Here is a 19,387-nt window from a genome sequence, read left to right as displayed (position 1 = left end):
AAGTCTACAGGCCTAATATACATCATGGCAAAAGGGGGAATGGTTGCCAAAAAATACTGTCTCCTTCCAAGGCGCTGGATTTATCCCATGCTGTCGAACGTGTCTGGTGTTCTCTTAACGGCTGTCCATGTATCGCTGTGTATGCACATGGAGGTGAACTTTGGCTGTGATGTATGTCAGCTTGCAGATTTAAACGCCACTTCTGTTCTGAGACCCTGGGCTGCAGTCGCAGAACAAACCGGTCGCACACTGCTGCGTTAGAGTATGACGAACCCTCAGGCAAGTGATGCTAATTGCTGGCTAAATTGAACGGCGAGAAGTTAACCATTTACCTTAAGACACCTCGCTTGGAGTGGGGTCGGGGTTTTTTTTGTTACCTCAATGGCCACTGGAATTTCTGACTCCTCCGAGTAAAGGAGGAAAAAGTACAGAGGATGCCATATATTTAATACAACCCCATGGACGAATTATTGGCAAAATTCGTATGCTTTTCCAACAGCAACAAAAAAATGTAAAAAATAATAATACCAAATTAAAACCCAAAAAAAGCAGGTCTCCGTGGCGGGGGCCCTCAGCCTGAGGCCGTCGTGCTCTGAGCGGCGCGGGGCGGCGCGGTGCGGTGCGGGGAGCGCGGTGCCCACCCGGCCCCGGTCCCCACCGTCACCGCCGCCACCGGCCCCACGCCGGGCTGTGGGCGTGCGGGCGGGCAGCGCACGCTGGGCACTAACCCGCGCCCCTGGTCTTTGCATGCAGTCATTGCATTCAGCAGATCCTGGAGGCTGTGCTCCACTGCCATCAGATGGGCGTAGTCCATCGCGACCTCAAGGTGAGTGTGCTGCTGCCCCGCCGAGCGCTCCCCAGCCACAGCGGAGAGCAGCAAACCCTAGCCAAACAGAGCCTTGGCCGGTGGAAATGTAAACGCTTTTCCTTTTTCCCTGTTTTTTCCCTTTTTTTCTTTTTTTTTTTTCCTTTTCCCCTCCCTTTTTTCCTTTTTTCGCCCTTGTTTTCTTTTTTTTTCCCTTTTTAATTTTTTTTTTTAACTTCGCTTCACCTATGCACAAGAACGACCCACTGGCATTCACTGGAGAAAAATCTACTACAGGCTTGTCAATACCTTATTGTCCAGCCACCAAAGTCCGCTGGCACCTCTTGTCATAGAATCGTAGAATCATCCAGGTTGGAAGGGACCTTCGAGATCATCGAGTTCATAGAATCGTTTTGGGTTTGGCTGGAAGAGCCCTTTAAGATCACCAAGTCCAACCGTTGTCAGCACCAAGGGAGAACAGGAGTTGCTTTTCGAGCATTCGGTGTATTCATTGAATACACGATCTGCCTCTCTTGTCGTCCAGAGCTATTGGGGCAGGGTGTGGGGGGAGCTTTCCGTCTCTCACCAGCGTAACTCGGAGTGCTTCTGGGAAGCACGCTAGCGTTTGCATGTCACGCGTTTTAGTGGCACAAGGCCAGCCGCTGGGAGAGTGCTGGCACGAAGACCTCTCTCTCCTCCAGATGATGGCTGGGCTACAGAATAGCTTTAGGAAGCGGGAATTTCTAGTCGTCTCGCCATGATCACCTGAAGAGTCAAGTTCCTTCTGGATGAACGGTAGCGTTGGGATAGACACTTCAGAAAGCAAACTCTTGAGAAGAGCATTATGTCTTTCTTAACCATGTCCATATCTCCAAATGGCTGGAGCCGTCTGCTGCAGAAACGCTCTGCGTTGAAAGCATGTTGGCATGGAAAGAAACAAGTAAAAATCGCTTTCTTTTGCTGGGAAACCCGGAGAGACAGGTCTGTCTCAAAGCTGGTAGTAAACTAGCCTTGTAGATAAGGGAGAGGACTTAATTTGTGCATTTGGGCTTCAAGATCCTTGAGTAAAAGATTTTTATGTAGAAATCAAATGGAAGTTGATTTCGGAAGTTGACTGCAAGTGGAAGTGCACTATCTGAAATCCCACATCCTCTACGAAGGCAGAGAAAAAATGGCAGGTGGGCTAAGGTAGTGAAACACGCTAATTCCTTCTGGCACGGCTTCCTTGGCTCTTATTTTCCTTTCTGCATGAGTTATGGGGAGTGGGAATTTCCTCCCCGGATAGGAGTTTTCCTAGTGGCTATCATTAGTAATAACATTGGAATCAGAATGCCGTCGTCTTTCTTGCTGTCCTGCCCTCCGAAACAAACAGGCGTTATTGTCTGGATTTATAAAGTCTCTGTTGTTGTCCTAGAGGAACATCAAGAGTTACGCTCTGAAAGCTCAGCGAGCGTGATGGATTTCAAAGACACGTACCCAAAATTCTCTACCCGTTCTGCGCTCCTGGATTTTCCCGTGTCACGGTTGTACGACAGGAGACTGACGGGTCTCTATCCAACCCATAAATCTTGCGTGGCAGCCGGATAAGACGGAACACGTTTAAATGAAAGGATGTCAGATTTGTCCAGCTGCTCCAGCGATTCCGGTCCTCACCGTACGTGCCGTACTGTGCTTCTAGCGTGAAAAGGAGTTGAAAAGAAGGATTGTAGCCATACAAGCTGAAAGAATAAGGGAAAGCTTTCTAGGACTTTTCATACATTCATGCAAAATAACTTTTTCTATGGAAGTGCATTCAATCCAGCTGTTCCCTGCTCCAAACCCCCTGTGGGTTTCTTACCCTGGCAAATCCAGGATGAATCGGAAAAACAGTGTGAGAAAAAGCATTTCTGCCAAGCTGTAGCACCCAGTTTCGTTTCTGAAAGTGAAAACTTCAGGGCGCAGAAAACCATCCTTCTTCAGTTACTACTTTGTGGCAAAAGAAAAAAAACCACCAAAGTATGATGAGAAAGACTGTGGTGAAATCCCAGCAGAACTCTCTGTGCCGAAAAGAAGATGCCGAGTTCCAAGACCCAGGACTACAAGACGTGTAGAAGATGGTTATGGCCTGGCATGGATCCTTCAGCTGCAAAACTTGATGGGTTTTTCATTCCCATAACTCAGACCACAATTTGATGGCATTTTTGGGGGCGGGGAGGGCAACAAGAGGAGGAGATTTTGGACAGTCTCATATTTTTTTAGCCTAATTTAGTAGAAAACAGAGAGGAGCTTTTGCAGCCTCTTCTGGCCTGCAGAAGTGCTTATCGCTGCTCTCTTTGTAGCCCTTGGTATAAGTCAGAGCGGTGGCGGGTCCTAGATCCAGAAAAAAACTAACTTGTTAGTGGCAGTCTGGCTTTACCAGATGGTAAAAGTGCACTTCCCTGTAGGAATTCCAGTTTTTGGCAGTCAGCAGCATCGCTGCTTTTGTGAAACTCTGTGAATATGACCCTCTTGCGTTCCCCCCCCACCAAAAGCAGATGCTCTGGTGATATTCAAGGAAAAATGCACAGAGACGTAGACTTGAGCTCTAAGAATGAAAGACCTTTGGAAAAATAACACATAAAACATCTTAATTTATTTGTAAGTAATTTTAGTAGTTAACGCTGCCATTCTACATGCTTGACTGCAGCCAGGCTACCGGTGACGCAAGGTGACACTCCTGAAGCCAAAGTATGAGTCCCGAGTGGCCCACGCTGGGCTGTTAATGTTTTCCAAGTAATTGCCGTCATTCGAAGTTAATGCATGGTAATTATCTAGTACGCCTCTCGTCAGCCTGAAATGACAGCCGCGTGTTGTTTAAGCGCATAGTCCCACACAACCTTGCCCAAAAGGCTGGTGGTGGCTTTGGCACAGGAGTAAATTGGGAAATCTGCTTCAGCTTCTCTTGAAATATAGTCACCTATAGAACGGTATTTCTGCAGAGCACTTTGATCGGCGGAGTAAAGATGAGTAATGGAATTTTGAAAGAAAATACCCAAGGGAAAAAAAAAACCAAAAACACAACAACCCAGCGGCAGAACCCAGAAAAACGACTGTTTTGACCGGACTCACGTGTGGCGAAGTGGTTTGCGCCTGGTGGGTTAGAGCTTGCGTTTCCCGCCGCGAGGGTGAGGCGTTTGGCTGCTTTGGGCTTGCTGAAGGTCACAACCAAACGGGATCATCCATTGCTTCAAGTGGTTTACATAAGGAGTGCGTTCCAGGAAGTCGTTACCGTAAACTTCTCTCACTCTGGTGGGAAACCTTCAAGAACTATGCGACCGTATGTTGAAATCAGTGTGGTTAAATGACAAGCGGCGTGAGAGAATGGGGTGTGTAAACTGCTGCGAAATGGTCCTTTACGGTTTGGTGAGAGGGGGAAAAATCACCTTTAGAGTTGGCCAGGGCCAGTGGTGTTGTTAATTAATAGAAGTATCACAGTGGTTGAGGTCTTAATTAGGCTCAGGCGTATTTGGCTGGATACTTGACAGATGTATTCAAGATAGCCGTTGCTGAAAGGTTACGATCTGAATTGTTTCCGGGCTCAGTACCTGCGTGGGATTAACTCTCATCGCATAAATAGTCCCTTGGAAAACCTATATGATTGCTGCTGGGTTCAAAAGGAAATACGGATTTAAGAGTTTGCAGGATTGGGTCCCCAGTGCCAGACCGGATATAGTGAATTTCCTTGTGATAGATCCCTCCAGAAATTGCTTCTGGAAAAGTCGCAGCAATACCCTTGGAAGTGAGGTTTTGTTATGATGTAAACGTAGAACAAAACCTTTCTTAAAAACAACGGAGGTAGAAAAGAAAGGACAAGAAAATAGTACAGAGGTCGCAGTTCTCTGAAATAATCTGTTGAATTCTACAGTATTTTGTAAGTTGTTTTTTTAAAAGAAAAAAATCAAGGTTCGTAGAATGAAGCTCTCTTCGGACGCTTTGCATTTGATGTATTTGCTAAATGAAGTTAAGAGGATACGTTATGAACAATAGAATGAACACCATTACTCGTTCAGAGCCTTTAATTGTGTGCGCCTACTATAGCATTTGATTTCAGACGTGACCAACATACCCTAAAAAAAAAAAAAAAAGAAAAAAAAAAAGGCAAAGTGGGAACTTCTGCAAGCACAAACGTGGGCATGCTGAAAGGTTTGCAATGTAAATACACCTGCCCTCTAAATACAAATATAATAATGTGTCTGTTATTGTTAAGCTGTCATGCAAAACATATTTATGTTTGACAGTTACAGCTGCCTAATCCTGCAAACCACCTAAGTTAGACAAGGAATCAAAGAATAGCTGTCTTTTGGGGGGGGTTTCTGCAGCGTTTTTCGGGTAATGAGCTCTTAGGAGTCTCCGAATTGTCCTATCACGCGAGGAGGTGTCGCAGTTCCGTATGATCTAGTAGATCCGCACGTTGTCCTTAGTCTTGCTGTCGTGGGATCGTGAAGGCTCTTTTCAGGCCTGGTGGTTCTTTCCAAATAGGAATTAAAAGAAACGCGTGGGGTTTTTTTTTTTTTTCTCTTTTCCACTCCTCTAAGTATTTGTTCTTTTCCAGACTACCGTAACTAAAAAAAAAGTGAAAACCTGTCTAAAATATATTTACTTATCTTTTCATCTCAATTTTTTTCTCTCTCTGAATAAAGCCTGAGAACTTACTTTTAGCTAGCAAATCCAAGGGAGCAGCAGTAAAACTGGCGGACTTTGGATTGGCTATAGAAGTCCAAGGAGAACAACAGGCTTGGTTTGGTAAGTAAATATTTGGGGTTTTTCTCACCGTTTATTCAGCCTAGCTGTTAAGCCTCCCAAAACGCCCAACTCGCACCCTAGGGTAAAACACGCAGCCGTGTGACTACTTGATATGTAGCTTTAAGGGGTATTTTGTTCATAGTTCAGTCTCTCCAGCTGACTACACTTTAGACCTTTTTCTCCAGGAAGAATGTTATCTGTAATTCTCACCGAATTAAACAGAGCTTGGCAGCAGACCTTAGGTGCTTAAAAAAAAAGAAAAAAATAAAAAGGAAAAAAAAAAAAAAAAAGGAGGAGGGGGGAAACAACCAACCAACCAAATAAAAATCCCCCAAGGCTTCAGAAATGACCCGAGGCTACGTTTCCAAATCTCAGCGCTCGCTTAGCCAAGAAGTGGCTCTGCCTCGTAGCCTCCTCTTCACGGGCAAAGGTAAATCACTTTGCCAAAGGACGTAAAATAAATTGGCAAAAGTCTCTTCTGTTGGCACGGCTGTGTTCATACTGGGGATTTTGGCAGCGCAGCAGTACTGGTACAGGGCAGGATGGAGGGGAGAGGGTTTTTTAATTAGTGCTTCTAGTAAATACAGCTTTACAAGTGTTCCTTTTGCAGTGACGTTGACATTTCTTGACCCGGAAACTTAGGTTTTCTGATTCCTGGTTTGTCCTGGCTTTTGTCAGGCTGTAAGTTTGACGTGGGTGCACACAAACCCCTTTTCCCCCGGTTTCCCTTGTGTATGTAGAGGAAGGAAACACAGCTGCGGGGCCCGGGAGGGAGATGGGTGGTTTCCAGTCAGGTTGCTTGGGTGACCGAGGAGTAAGAGCGTAGGTTAATACTGCTGACTCTGCCTGCCCAGTCGTCCAGGCATTTTGTCTGACCAATTGTCTGTCACCTTGAAAGATCTGAAAATTTAATTCTGAAGCACTTCGGAATGTGACTTGAATGGAAAAAAAAAAAAAGGGGGAGGTTGAGTACCTGAGGCTGTGACGATCGTCCACATCCAGAGCTTCCTGTGACCGTACAAGCTGTCTGTCCCAGCTCTTGGTATTGCTGTCCTAGAGGTGGCTGCCCCCTTCACACCTGCAAGTAAAAGTTCATAAAACTGTTCTTTGACCCACTGAAGTCAAAATAAGACGGCTTATTAAAAAAGTACAACCATCAATATGTTAAGCACCTCACATAGTAGATCGTGGAGAGCGTAAACCCAGGAAGGTAAAGGGTGGTTAAAAGCATCTGGAACCTTGCAGGATAGTCTGGAAAAGGTTGTCTTATCCACAGCTTACGAACATCATCTGAGGTTGGGACTGGAGTTTCTCAGCCACCTTAGTGGTGTTGAAAACACCGTCTTCATCTGGAAGAGAGCAAGAGTATGCTTGCTTGATGGTGAAGGCGACAAAGATGTGTGGGAGCGTGGAAGCAAACTCCCTGTGTGCTCGTGAGCGCATTCTCTGCTTCAGACTTGCTCGTGAAATGTTGGAAAGGGAACGCGTCTGCCTTCCTGACGGTGGCAATTGATGGTGCAAACCAGGATCGATACCTGGAATGTATCTTAGCGTCCTGTACAATGCTCCGCCTCAGGTTATGAGAAGACGATGGGGGGGTATTGAGTCGAATATTATGCACTTCTCTCCCGTTCCACTAAAGTATTCCTTTTTTTTTTTTGTTAATTAAAAAGAAAATATGCTAATTGCAGGTTCTTTGTTACAGTGACAGATAGCCAAAGGAAAATGGTGAAAAAGATTTAATACAGGTCATTTTAAATAGTAGGACATGTACGAACGTGGCGCGTCTATCTCTCATACCACCCTCTTGGAACAGACGTGAAGCGCGGGGACAAAAATCTATTGTAAATCCCTGGAGGAAAAAATACAGAATAAAATATTTATAGCAGCTGCCTCTTCTCACTTACGGCAGCTAAGAAAGTGCAGTTTAAAATTGAGCAAAGCGATTGCGAGCGTGCTGTCAAAGCTTAGGGTAAAAGCACAAAGGATTTTGTGCAGGCCGTGGGTGGAGAGATTTGAGTGTTTGAAAGCTAGGATATAACCACGGGCGGATGCGCAGGCAGTACCGTTGGACATATGTTGGTAGCTTTATAAGCTAGCCTGTTGTTTTAAATCCCGGCCTTTATCTAAATGGATTTCAATAATCCACAGAGGAGATTGTTCTTGCACATTAACAAATAGCCCAGTACAAAAGGAGTGGAACAGACATAAGACAAAGCACAAGTGATTTGTTGTAGCAGCAGAAACATCAGGTAAACAGGAAGCATCTCAAGAAAAAACCGGCAGGGTGAACTTCACTTCAAGGATATTTTCTCACGATGATACATCCGTATGGATGCAGGTGGTGCACGAGGCGGGGGGGGGGGGTTGGTTGTAATTCCCTATAAAACCTTGAGCTTTAATTTCTGGTCATTTGGTTCTTGCGAAGTGCTTGGCTTAGACTCGTAGCATCGTGAGGACTGCCGCGCTGAACTTGGTAGAGAGGAGGTGGAGCAGAATGTCATCAAAATATTTATGTAAGGAGGAGGTAAGCTGGCAGCAAGGTAACAGAAAGAAAGTAGTCTCATGTGGCTTTTTTTTTTTTTTTTTTTTTTTTTAATTTGTGGTATTCGATAAAGCTAGTGGGTTCTGGAACTTCCACTGCAAAACCTTTCTGGAATGGTCCGAGTGCCTGCCTTCATCTTCTTAACGGCTGCTTTAACAAGGCAAAACATCATCTCTGATGTGCTCGACGTTATGAACTTTCTCTTGCTTCATTCCAGAAGATTTTTCAGCTTTCCACTGGATTCTGCAGCACTTAGTGACTCATGGTGTGCTCTGATTCTAATTATAGCTCTGCATCAGTATGTTTTTCTTCTTTTTTTCTTTTTTTTTTTTTTTTCCTCCTTTTTTTTTTTTGGAGTGTAGTCCTCTGGTGTGATGGTCGCTTTCCTGCTGAACCCCACCGGCTACGCCTCAGCGGGAGACTGGCTAGAGCTCGGTGTGGCTGGGTGCAACGGAACGCTGTCCCGGTTCGCGGGTTTGTAAAACAAACCTGTTCCTTGCCTGTTTGTAGAAAGCGTTGGGAGGGTTTGGCTGAAGCACCCCACCCTGGGAGCAGGTGTTTAATGTACTGGGAAAGCGGCAGGTGAGTCATTGCCCCCGGCTGAAGTCGGTGGAAGGGCTGCAGTTAACTCACCGGTAGCTGGATTTAGCCCTAGTTGCATCTCATCTTAAGTCCAGCCCTGCAACTAGGACTAAAATACGCACCACTACAGTCAGTTGAGTAGTTTCACAGTATTAGTTCGCTCGTTGCGTTAAATTTAGGTTGTGTGCAGTTGCTCTTTTGGATCCAGCCGTGCAGGAGGAGAAAGCTGCTGCCCTGTCCTTACTCCCAGCTGCTTGCTCGTGCCCCCTTGCTGCCACCTTCTCCCTGTCTTCTCACCAGACTGCTCCTTCGAATTTTCATTCTTGAGTCGAAGGGAGGCGTGTTAGCAAAAATAGACAACTCGGACTGTTTAACGTGGTTTATTCTGCCGTTTTATTTTGGAATCCTTGCATGAGGGGTGCTGAGAGGCCGTAAATGCAGCAGGGACCTGAGGAAAGCACAGGGCAGATCTTAGAGCGGTAATCTCTTCTGCTGGGTGTTTAAGATGCATCTCTCTCAATTTAAATTTATGTTGTGGGATTATAGAATCGTAGAATGTGTTGGGTTGGAAGGGACCTGTAAAGGTCATCTAGTCCAACCCCCCTGCAGTCAGCAGGGACATCTTCAGCTAGATCAGGTCGCTCAGAGCCTCGTCAAGCCCAGCCTTGAATTATAGCTAACCTTCAGCCCAGGTTTGACTCAAGAGACGTGCTCACCATTCATGAAGCGTGTGTGTAATCTTCGCATAAACTTAATTTAAATTTTTGTTGTGGGATAATAATTAATAATGGTAAGTTTGAAAGTTGAGACAACTTTATTTCCCCTTTAAAACGAACAGCAATATTAATAGAGCACTGCAGCCAAGAAGAGATACGAAACATCGCTCTATTTAAAGCTACTTCGAACGTGTATTTTTCAGCTTCTCAAAGGAGCTTAAGATGTGTTTCCTGTATGATAGGACGCTTTAACAATTCATAGCTCTCCTTTCAGGAGACTGCAAAAAACAAGCTTATTTTTCATGAAAATATTTTAGCTCTATTCTCAGTCAAATATACAGAATGTGTTCCTTCATTTCCTCCTCCCACCCTGAAGTGATTGCCAGCTGCAGGGCAAAGGCTTCCTTTTTCTGTAGCTGCGCGCTTTATACATTATCACCGTCTCTCAGGAGTTTCGTGGAATCCAGCGTGGTCTTTCAGAAATGACGCGTGGTCCTTCCCGAAAGCCACCAAATTCTCACCTTTCAGGAATTCCCAAGCAGGTATTTTAGGCAGAGACGCTTGAAAGAGCAGCCGTATTAACTGAGATGGTACAGAATATTGTTGGTCATGAAGTTTTTATCATTTATAGTGTCCTAAGAAAAATCTACGTTTATACCTACGTTTTGCATTTCTCCTAAGAGAAAGCGGCACTGCTGGTGATGAATAAAGAATGAGGAGCATATAAATTTTAAAGGCTGGGTTACTTGAGAGATGCTTTCTGTAAGGAGGTTTCCAGAAGTGGAATGACTTCACGGAAATGAGTTTTGCTGTGGAAAGATGGTGCGAAATACGAACAGCAAAGGTTGTACGAAGGCTGAGCCCTAAGCTGGGGGACCTTCATACTAAGGAGTAGCCAGTCGTGCTCTTCTGAAAGCTGATCCCGAACATCTCTGAATGTTACTTTGCCACTGTCTGGCATTGGCTGAATTGAGTTTCCACTTCTGCGTGAAGGAATTTGAACAGTGTTTTTACTTTTCTTTTTTTCTTCTAAATGAGACACCTCTCCATACGTAAGCTTTTCTTACATCCAGCCCTCCGTGTTGTTCGCTCCGACATCTGCCCTCCCGTAAGACTGAGCAGGGGTCTTTAAATGCTCCTTATAGTCAGGATACTGCAGCTTAGCTGCCCCTCTGTTTTGTAGTTCCCCATAAATGTGAGTGGAAGTACCCTGTGTGTGGTAACTGTCCCGACAGCTGATGGGCTCCCAGAAATCCCACACAAGTCATGTTTACAGTCTTCATTCTTATAGTTTGGGGCTATCTTAAAATAGCCTAAATTAGGCTAATGATTAAAAAAAACAAAACCAGTAACAGTCTTTGGCATGCGTGGGGTGCATTTTCTGTCTTTCAATTAGTATCTCCAAGGGTGACCACTCAGTTCATGTTCCCCACGCTCCCCCTACTCTCCCAACTTTTTTTGACCTTGACCCTGAACCAGATGTGGTTGCCCCTCGCTACTGGATGTCTCGCTACAGCTCACAGTAATGCAGAAGTCGGCAAAGAAATTTCATCGTCTATCTTGTAGTCTTTGTAGAAACCTTCCCCTGTTGCATCGTCACCAGATTCTTGACCCCACTGATGAATGTGGAGTGCTGGAGTAGATGGGGAACCAGCAGCTTTGTGGTGTGGTGCCCTCTCGACTCTTCCAGGCATGGTGGCAGAAAGGGATGTGCCAAGTCTGCATAAGAATTCCCATTATCAATAGACTCGTAGAATCATTTAGGTTGGAAAAGACCCTTGGGATCATCGAGTCCAACCATCAACTCCACTCTACAAAGTTCTCCCCTACACCATATCCCCCAACACCACATCTAAACGAGTCTTAAACGCATTCAGGGATGGCGACTCCCCCACCTCCCTGGGCAGCCTGTTCCAGTGTCTGACCACTTTCTGTGAAGAATTTTTTCCTAATGTCCAGGCTAAACCTACCCTGCTGCAGCTTGAACCCACTCCCTCTTATCGTTACTTCTAGGTGGTTCTCCATAAAAAGAAAAGTTCAAAATGAAGCAGTCAGGGGTCAATGGCTTGGGGAATAACATCTTGTGGACTGAGATGGGAATTACTTGATTTTTGTGGAACACACAGAGCTTTTGAGACTAACTGCCTTGCCGTTTGACAGGCTTTGCTGGGACTCCAGGATACCTTTCTCCAGAGGTGTTGCGAAAAGATCCTTATGGAAAACCTGTGGATATGTGGGCATGTGGTAAGAAATTATTCTGAAAGACGATGTTCAGTCCACTGGAAAGTATTTTGAAGGAGAGAGATGATATCCAGAATACATTACATTCTGCATCGGATAATATGTATTTAGGATAATTCAGTATTAATTTTTAGAAGAGATGATTGGATCTTTCGTTATTCTACCACCTTCATTATTATTTTTTTTAAATTATTATTACTTATGAAGGTGTGTTGTTATCACGGCATTCTCGACCACGTCTACACAACACACTTCCGCAAAGTATTAAAAAAAATAGCTAGTTAGAAAACATAACAATTCAACCTGTGATCTGGGCCTTAGTTTTGGTTCACAAGCAGCCTAAAATCAAGTCTGAGCAATGTACTACAACTGCAGTTTTAAACTGTGAAACTAAATGTTTTGTGAGCTGGAGGACAGGGCAATTACTTTATCATCCAGTTCTTGAAACGGTGTAGTTTAAGGTGCTGGCAAGTGGGAGCTACCTAGCGGAAAACAATCGGTGGTTTCCTTCTTTTGCTTCTGCCCACGCTTAGTTGGTTGTATTTATGAAAGCACTTTTAGTCGTAGTGAATCACCTCTGCAAGACTAGCCGATGGACTTCTTAATGTCCTATCGACCGTATATTTATACAGGTGAACCGAGTTGCCCACGTTGTCTTTGCGTGGCATTAGTTAAAACAGAATCTGACCAGTACGAGCCATGATAAAACCAGAGGTAAAAAAACACATTTTCTTAGAACGTCCGTGATCGCTGAAAATTATTTCTCCAGCTAGCTAGACATTTTCAGTGTTCCTGATCTGATGTTGTGTCAGATGCTCATTGTTGCCCACACCCTGCATAGGAGGTTATCTTGTGAACCTTACATTTACTATTTTCTCCCGTATCAGCAGCGTTTTTCGGTAGCTGGGATAATACTATTGAACGTTTGTTGTACATGGTCTTCAGGTGCAAAATTAATTTCTGTGTTTTTTCCTTAAAATCACTAAATGCTACTATGACTTTTCTGCAGGCGTCATTCTCTATATCCTCCTGGTGGGATATCCTCCTTTCTGGGATGAAGACCAGCACAGGCTTTACCAGCAGATCAAGGCTGGTGCTTATGATGTACGTACCATACTCTTGACTATTCAGTTATTATAATTGTACCTCTAAATAGGAGTTTTCTAGAGAGAAAAGCGAAATTAGATTTATTTCTTAAATTTTTTTTTTATTGGTTGTCTTTATGAGCCGCTCAATGCGGTAAATGTTGTTTTCGTAACATGAACCGTATTGGAATGGGAACATGCTATGCTAATTTAAATCTCAGTTCCCTACGGCTCCAAACTTTCATTGTCTGGTCCTTGTGTCAATCATGCAAGCTTACGTTACCCTGACAACCCTGTTCAGACCTCTGTGAGCTCCCAAGGGCCGGCGTTTTTCCCTGTGGTTTATCTCTTCAACCAATCAATTATTCTAAATGGTTTTTAGGAATTCTTAAGCTCCCTAAACACACCCCTCGATGCTGTTGTATTGCCCGCTTGCGGAGATGCGAGCTCTTAGAGAGCTTTTCGAAAGGAATATTTTCATTAACGACATGTATTCCAATAAAAAGCAGTATAACTGTTGGCGAGTAAGAACTGATGATTTGGTGATAGTATAAATCTTGCGAGATCATCCATTTATATGGTATTAAAGAGACAGAAGGCTGTTGGTCCTCAAGAGTCAGGTAATTTGAATGACGAAGAGGAAAACACAGAACCTTATAATTTTTAAGCTTTTACTTGAATCCAGTCCTGGAGGGTGACTGAAAAGGGAGTTGTTACGCTGTGGCCTTTTAGTGAAAATAAACTTACGCTCTGTCAAGTCTTCTTCCTAGCGAACAAGTAAGCATAGTTTAAGACATGGATTTTTTTCATTCCATTTGCATTTGAGCAGGCGCCTTGAGTCCACGTATAAATATATGACCGAACAGGGAGGTGTTAATTCATAACTAGTTGGATTTGTGTACCACAACGATACGGTTAGCATTAAGATTTACATTGAAGGAAGGCAAACAAGGAGTTTGAATAATAATGCTTGATATTCTTGTCTTTTATTAAAAGAGAAACTAGGGCTGTATTAAGTGCTGTATGACCGTTACCCTGTCAGGTGACTGGAGCGTGTTATTCTGTCTGCTGCTGTTATTTTATGCCGTGAATTTCAATGGGCATCATGTTACTGTAAATACAGAAATGCTGTGCATTTGAACCAAATAAATAAAAGGTCAAAATAGTAAAGGAGAAAAAAATTATTTCTAAAACTGACCAATTCAGACTTTCCTAATCGCGGCAAACTGTGTTTTCCCCCTTAGAACCGGTTAGTTGCGCTAGCAATTGACGTTACAGAAACAGTATCAATAAAAATCCTTAGGTAAAATTGTGTGAAGATTGTGCAAGATAATATATGTGTTTATTTTTCTTTAAGTTTCCCTCACCAGAATGGGATACGGTGACTCCTGAAGCAAAAGACCTTATTAATAAAATGCTTACCATCAACCCAGCAAAACGTATCACAGCATCAGAAGCACTAAAGCATCCGTGGATCTGCGTAAGTAATTCCCACAGATTTAACAGGATAATTTGGCAAACAAAAAAAAAATAAATCAGCTTATGGTTTACTTCAGCATATAGCGAAGGTGTTTAGAGGACAATTTTTGTCCTTACTTGTGCAGCTCTGTGGCTACAGGAGTGTAAAATCGAGGTCTCAGCGTGGGATACGATTTTTGCAGAAACGAACCCCTTTGCTTTGACGTTGTGGTGCAGAAGTTCCCAAGTTAGAGCTTTATTTTAAATTATCAGAGAAAAAAAAAAAAGTGTACAAGTAAGTTATATTCAGTTAGGGAACGCTTTACGTATTCATCTCCCTGTAGCCATTATGATAAGGAGGAAATGTAAAGGCAGGAAATTCAGGGACTTTTTAAAAGCCAATTTGCAGGTAGCAGAGGCCGCCTGTCTCTTACTGGAGCCAGGACTGCTTTCCAGTTCTCAGTCCATTCTACACTTTGACTTTGCAGGTAGTCTGGGCCGATACTTTGAAAGTCACAGTGACAATGAGTAGGCTGCATTGTCTTGCCTTTAAAACTGTGATGCAAATTAAGTTGAGTTACAGGGAAACTGCAGGTACCGCTGAATTTTCTCCGAAATGTTTCCTCCTGCCGTACCTCACCTAATATCACTAATGGTGAAGAAAAGCTTCCTTCTTGTTTTAAAATACATTTTCCAAAATCATAATTCAGTATATTACTTTGATTATTATACTGCCTAATACAAGTTCTAAGATTTTGTGCTTTTCTTAGTCCCTGTTTCTTTCAAGAGGACTTTGCACATGGGAAAGGCTGAATAAAATGCAACCTTGGTTTGGTTGATTTGGAAATACCCAAATGTGTAGAAACCTGCCCAAAGGGATAGACAGGCGATAAGAACTTAAAGGCCTAAGTTTTGGATCGTGTGGGTTGTAATACGTACATTGTAGAGTAAATAAAATGCTAGATGGGTGCGTTAAAATGATCCTTTTCTTCTCTCAGCAACGTTCCACTGTTGCCTCTATGATGCACAGACAGGAGACTGTAGACTGCTTGAAGAAATTCAATGCAAGGAGAAAACTAAAGGTAAGAACGAAAACTTCCGCAAGAACGAGTAGCTAATTTTGGAAAGATTAAAGTATGTTGGCTTGTGTTCCATGTGTAAAACAAATGGTCCCTAAGGATTTTTTTTTTTCTTGAATATTATGCTTGGATGAACTATTAGATAGAGGATCAGCTTTTGAGCATGAGGATCTTAAACTTTTCGCAAACGTGAATAGAACATCCACGTGCTTGGATTAAAAATAATAACAATCATCTTCGTTTATACCCATTAAAAATACTTCACTGAAGGAAAATCCTTAAGGTTACTCTTTAGATTATCTTTGTTTTCTCCTGACTAGACAGGATAACTTTGCAGATGTGAACGTTTCTAATTAGCACATTACAAATAAACTCCTCTTCCTACCTAAAAAAGAACCTAAGCGCACGAGGAGAGTTTGTTTCATATTCAGCTGGTAATTGCTGTGCCTGGGAGTACTCACGGTTTGTGCATTACGTACTCACAATTAGTAAACGTTTGAGATTTGTAAGAATCGCCGGTAGGCGTGTAATTAAGATTAAATTATCAATTTACGCTCTCACGGCATCACGTGTGATGGGTAACGCACAGACAATCCACTCCTTCAGGATTAATTTAGTAATTGATGTAATTTACGCGTGTGTTTTCCTTTCTGTTGTGTCCTGTTCGCGTTCAGAATTTTACACGAGTGCGATGCTAATTTGAGAAAATGTATGTGTACACAGGGGGCCATTTTGACAACTATGCTGGCTACCAGAAATTTCTCAGGTATGTTCATCGAGCTCCAGGGTACTGTGGTCTTTATGTTTTGATGGCTGTGATGACTAACATCTAATTAGGATTTATTAGTACAGAAAGATCTTTGTTATTCAGGAGCGCCTAAATGTGATAGATCTTAAGTTGTTTCCTTTGCAGAAGCAAATGAGAATTTAAACTATTTGGGCCAAATAGAATCTCTTGTAAATGACAGTCTAATTTTTCAGCAGAATGCAAGTTCCTTCTTTTCGCTTTTTCAGTGTTAGCAGTCAAAAGACAGTGTTTTCCCGTCTGTTTTGGTGGAGGAAAATTTGAAAGTAATGCCTCTAGCTCCACATGCATAAGTACCATGCACCATGAGCGCACGTGCACCAAAAAACTGATTTTTATGTACCTGAAATCTCATTCCAGGATTCTGTTGCCTCTTCAATTGAAAAAAAAAAAAAAAAGAAAAAAAAAAAAAAGGCATGTTCATTCTTTATTGCTTTGCTAAGGAGTAAGAAACATAGTAAAATGAGTCCTCCTTTCCCTTCTCTTCTAATGCCTAGCTTGATACGAGACGTTTTCTCTTCATGAAATAATTTTATAGCGGTATCCCTGGAGATTTAGACCTTCATACTAAACAGATTTGAGTAGCACAAGCTAACATAAGTTTGGTGTTAGAGGTAGAATTGTCCTCACCAGTAGTATTGCCAAAACTTTGATGCTATGCTGAAGTTTTCGTTTTGCCATTGGAGATTTCAAGTGAATAGCGAAAAAGAACGCCAGATCTTAAAATCGGTAATCTTGTATGTCCTCCTACTCTGTGACGCAGCTGTTGGAGTGTAACGTAAATTAATTTGCCCACAAAAACATGATAGTGCTTTGGGCATGTTTTGAATAATAATAAGCACTGAATCATCCAAAATAAATTACATAATCGTGAATGCAAGAAGGACTTGTTCGATTTGCATAGTACTTGAAATACAGTTTATTTCTTAGTTAAAGTCCTATATTTAATACACACCTATAACACAGAAGACTCCATTTCTGTAAATCACAGAAAATTGGTAAACTGCTTTAACGCTTAATGAATTGCCGGTATCTGCCAATTCATTTCAAAGGTAGGGATGCTGTAGGCTGCGTATCTTGTAAAAAAGAATTATTATTAAATGTCAAACAAATACATCGTTTCTCATCACTTCTCATAACTGTCACCGTCTATATATGTGAGGGTCAATTTCAACTTTCATGAACCGAAAAAACCTGAAGTAATTTTAAAATAGTATTTCGGCATGAAAAGCTAACAGGGTTTTTTGGCTTTGTTTTGGATTTTTTTTTCACCTGTCATCTCCGTTTTACACCACACTGACCCATATTTTTCCTTGGAGACATTTTATTTTGTGAAGTTGTTTATTCGTTGTTGTATTTCATTGCCCGGCATGCTTTTTTGAAGGTCATTTGTCCATAACGATGTGGTTATAAAAGTGTTTTATTTTCCTGTTTCTTTCTTTCTTCCTTTTATGTGGAATGTATATTTCTTGTGAGGTAAGACCCTCAGCACGTGAAAGGAACATCTTTTTTTCTCTTCTAAATCAAAACTGCTGTTTGTCCTAAATCACTTTAATTTCTACATGTTGTCACAACACCGTTTCTTTCCGGTCTGCTTTCTGGCCTATTAGCGCTGCCGTAGGTTTTATTTATAGCTATTGCTTGTAGTTGCAAGAAATCTTTCATTGTGGGCTTAATTTAGAATACGCTAATTGCTTTGCTCCTGCAAATTCTTCGACTTATTTGATTTGTATGCAGTATCTGTGCTTAAAGAAACATGCGTCAAAATATTACTAAAAATACGTTCCAAGCCAAAACCGGCAAAGGCAGTCGAGTATGGAATATGGCCTTTAACATAAAATACTGCATAATAATCCGTACTAGGCACATTTCGAAGGACACGCTGGCAATGCCATAAACACAATACTTGTACTTATTGCTTTTGGTGCCCTCATTTTTACTGGCTTTCATTTAATTGCTTACATATAACATGTAACGTTTGTTAACCATTAAAAGAACTCAGAAGTTTCATGCACAAATTCAGCAAAACGACTTAGTTTATTGTGAACAGCAGCCTATGAAGAATTAATTTATGTTTTCCCATATTTTTGTAGGGTTAACAGTATAAAACACGCTTCGAAAGCAATGAACTTCTGGGTTTTTTGGCCTTAGGTTTTAGAAACAACTCCTCCCCTTCGCTTTCCCTAAAATGAATTTCTGAAGTTAGTGGATTGCCCGCAATATCTGTGGTAGGGTAAAATCTAAAGCCACGTTGCGGCAGGTCCTGTAAGCACACATTGCAGCAGGCTGTTTCCCGGCTCGAAAATACATGTAAACCAATTTATTTTCAATATTCATTTACATGTTTCTGTAAATAAAAACATGCAGCGGTCCCGGTGCGTAATACGGGCAAATTTAATTTTGTTCATTTTAGTTGTGACTCATGGGCCGTGTGAGAGTTTTAATGGTAGTGTTGGCTGATGGCCATAATTAATAAACCGCATTTGGAGGCCTGATGCATAAATGAAATTATAAACATTAACCTGGCTTCACTTTCCTTTTTTTTTTTTTTTATTGTAAACAACACAATAATGGGGACATTAGTTATTTCTGTACTCTGAACCAGAGCTAAATGAGCACTTAATGGCGATGTAGCCGGAGAATAAGCCAAAAATACAAAAATTAACCTCAAGTTTAAACCATATACTCAGTAACTCCACTGTCCTCAGCTAGTTTGAGCAACCTTAGGTTTGCAAGGTATAATTGTTTGGGGTGTTTGTTTTAAAGAGAAGGATGCCTTTAATGAAGGGAGCACTTTGTGATAGAAGATTGGGTCGTAAACAATGATAAAACCGAAAAACGCCAGGCTCGTTTTGCAATTTATTATTCTTCAAGTCTTTGGCAGTGAGTCATGAGGCATTTACGCTTTAGTGAATAGTTTATTTGAATCTGGTAGGTCGTCCAGCACGTATTTCTGCTGGAAATGTTTTCAGGGTCAGAGCCGTGACGTGCTTGTCTGCCCATCAGCCCTCCAAATTTAGTACTTTGGAATGATTTGGGCCCGTTCTCGGTGCCGGTTTTAAGTGGTGGAAATCTAAAGCCTAACACGCGGCAAGTGAAATTTTGCCCAACAGCCCCCACCGCTTTGAAGAATTTTGATCAGTGTGCGACACGATGCAGAAAATAACAAGGTTTTCTTCATCGGAAATTGAAGTAAAGGCTGCTAGTTGTTGTCGTTAACCCCTGGGAAGCACTCCCCCAAAGCGACGCTCGGCTAGCGGCTTGGCCTTCCTTTCCGCTTTGCCACTTCCCTGCCCTTTCAGGCGAGGTG

At 42.4% G+C, this 19,387-nt stretch overlaps 1 protein-coding gene across 27 annotated transcripts in view; it reads left to right on the top strand.

Moving 5' to 3' along the window:
- The window catches only part of CAMK2D (calcium/calmodulin dependent protein kinase II delta), a 158,208-nt gene that overhangs the window by 103,401 nt on the left and 35,420 nt on the right, over positions 1 to 19,387 (top strand). For 22 of the 27 annotated variants that reach the window (XM_054203072.1, XM_054203070.1, XM_054203069.1 and 19 more), the window contains exons 7-12: positions 5,464 to 5,566; positions 11,570 to 11,653; positions 12,660 to 12,754; positions 14,093 to 14,215; positions 15,192 to 15,275; positions 15,996 to 16,038. In XM_054203072.1, coding sequence (XP_054059047.1) covers positions 5,464 to 5,566; positions 11,570 to 11,653; positions 12,660 to 12,754; positions 14,093 to 14,215; positions 15,192 to 15,275; positions 15,996 to 16,038 — 532 coding nt within the window. Of the gene's footprint in view, positions 1 to 753; positions 827 to 5,463; positions 5,567 to 11,569; positions 11,654 to 12,659; positions 12,755 to 14,092; positions 14,216 to 15,191; positions 15,276 to 15,995; positions 16,039 to 19,387 lie in introns of all 27 variants that reach the window. The other 5 variants (XM_054203096.1, XM_054203092.1, XM_054203097.1 and 2 more) reach the window with 1 other exon arrangement.

The sequence above is a fragment of the Rissa tridactyla genome, chromosome 5, assembly GCF_028500815.1.
Source record: "Rissa tridactyla isolate bRisTri1 chromosome 5, bRisTri1.patW.cur.20221130, whole genome shotgun sequence".
NCBI classification, from domain to species: domain Eukaryota; kingdom Metazoa; phylum Chordata; class Aves; order Charadriiformes; family Laridae; genus Rissa; species Rissa tridactyla.
The sequence above is the reverse complement of the archived record's forward strand: the minus strand, read 5'-3'. Positions and strand labels throughout refer to the sequence as shown.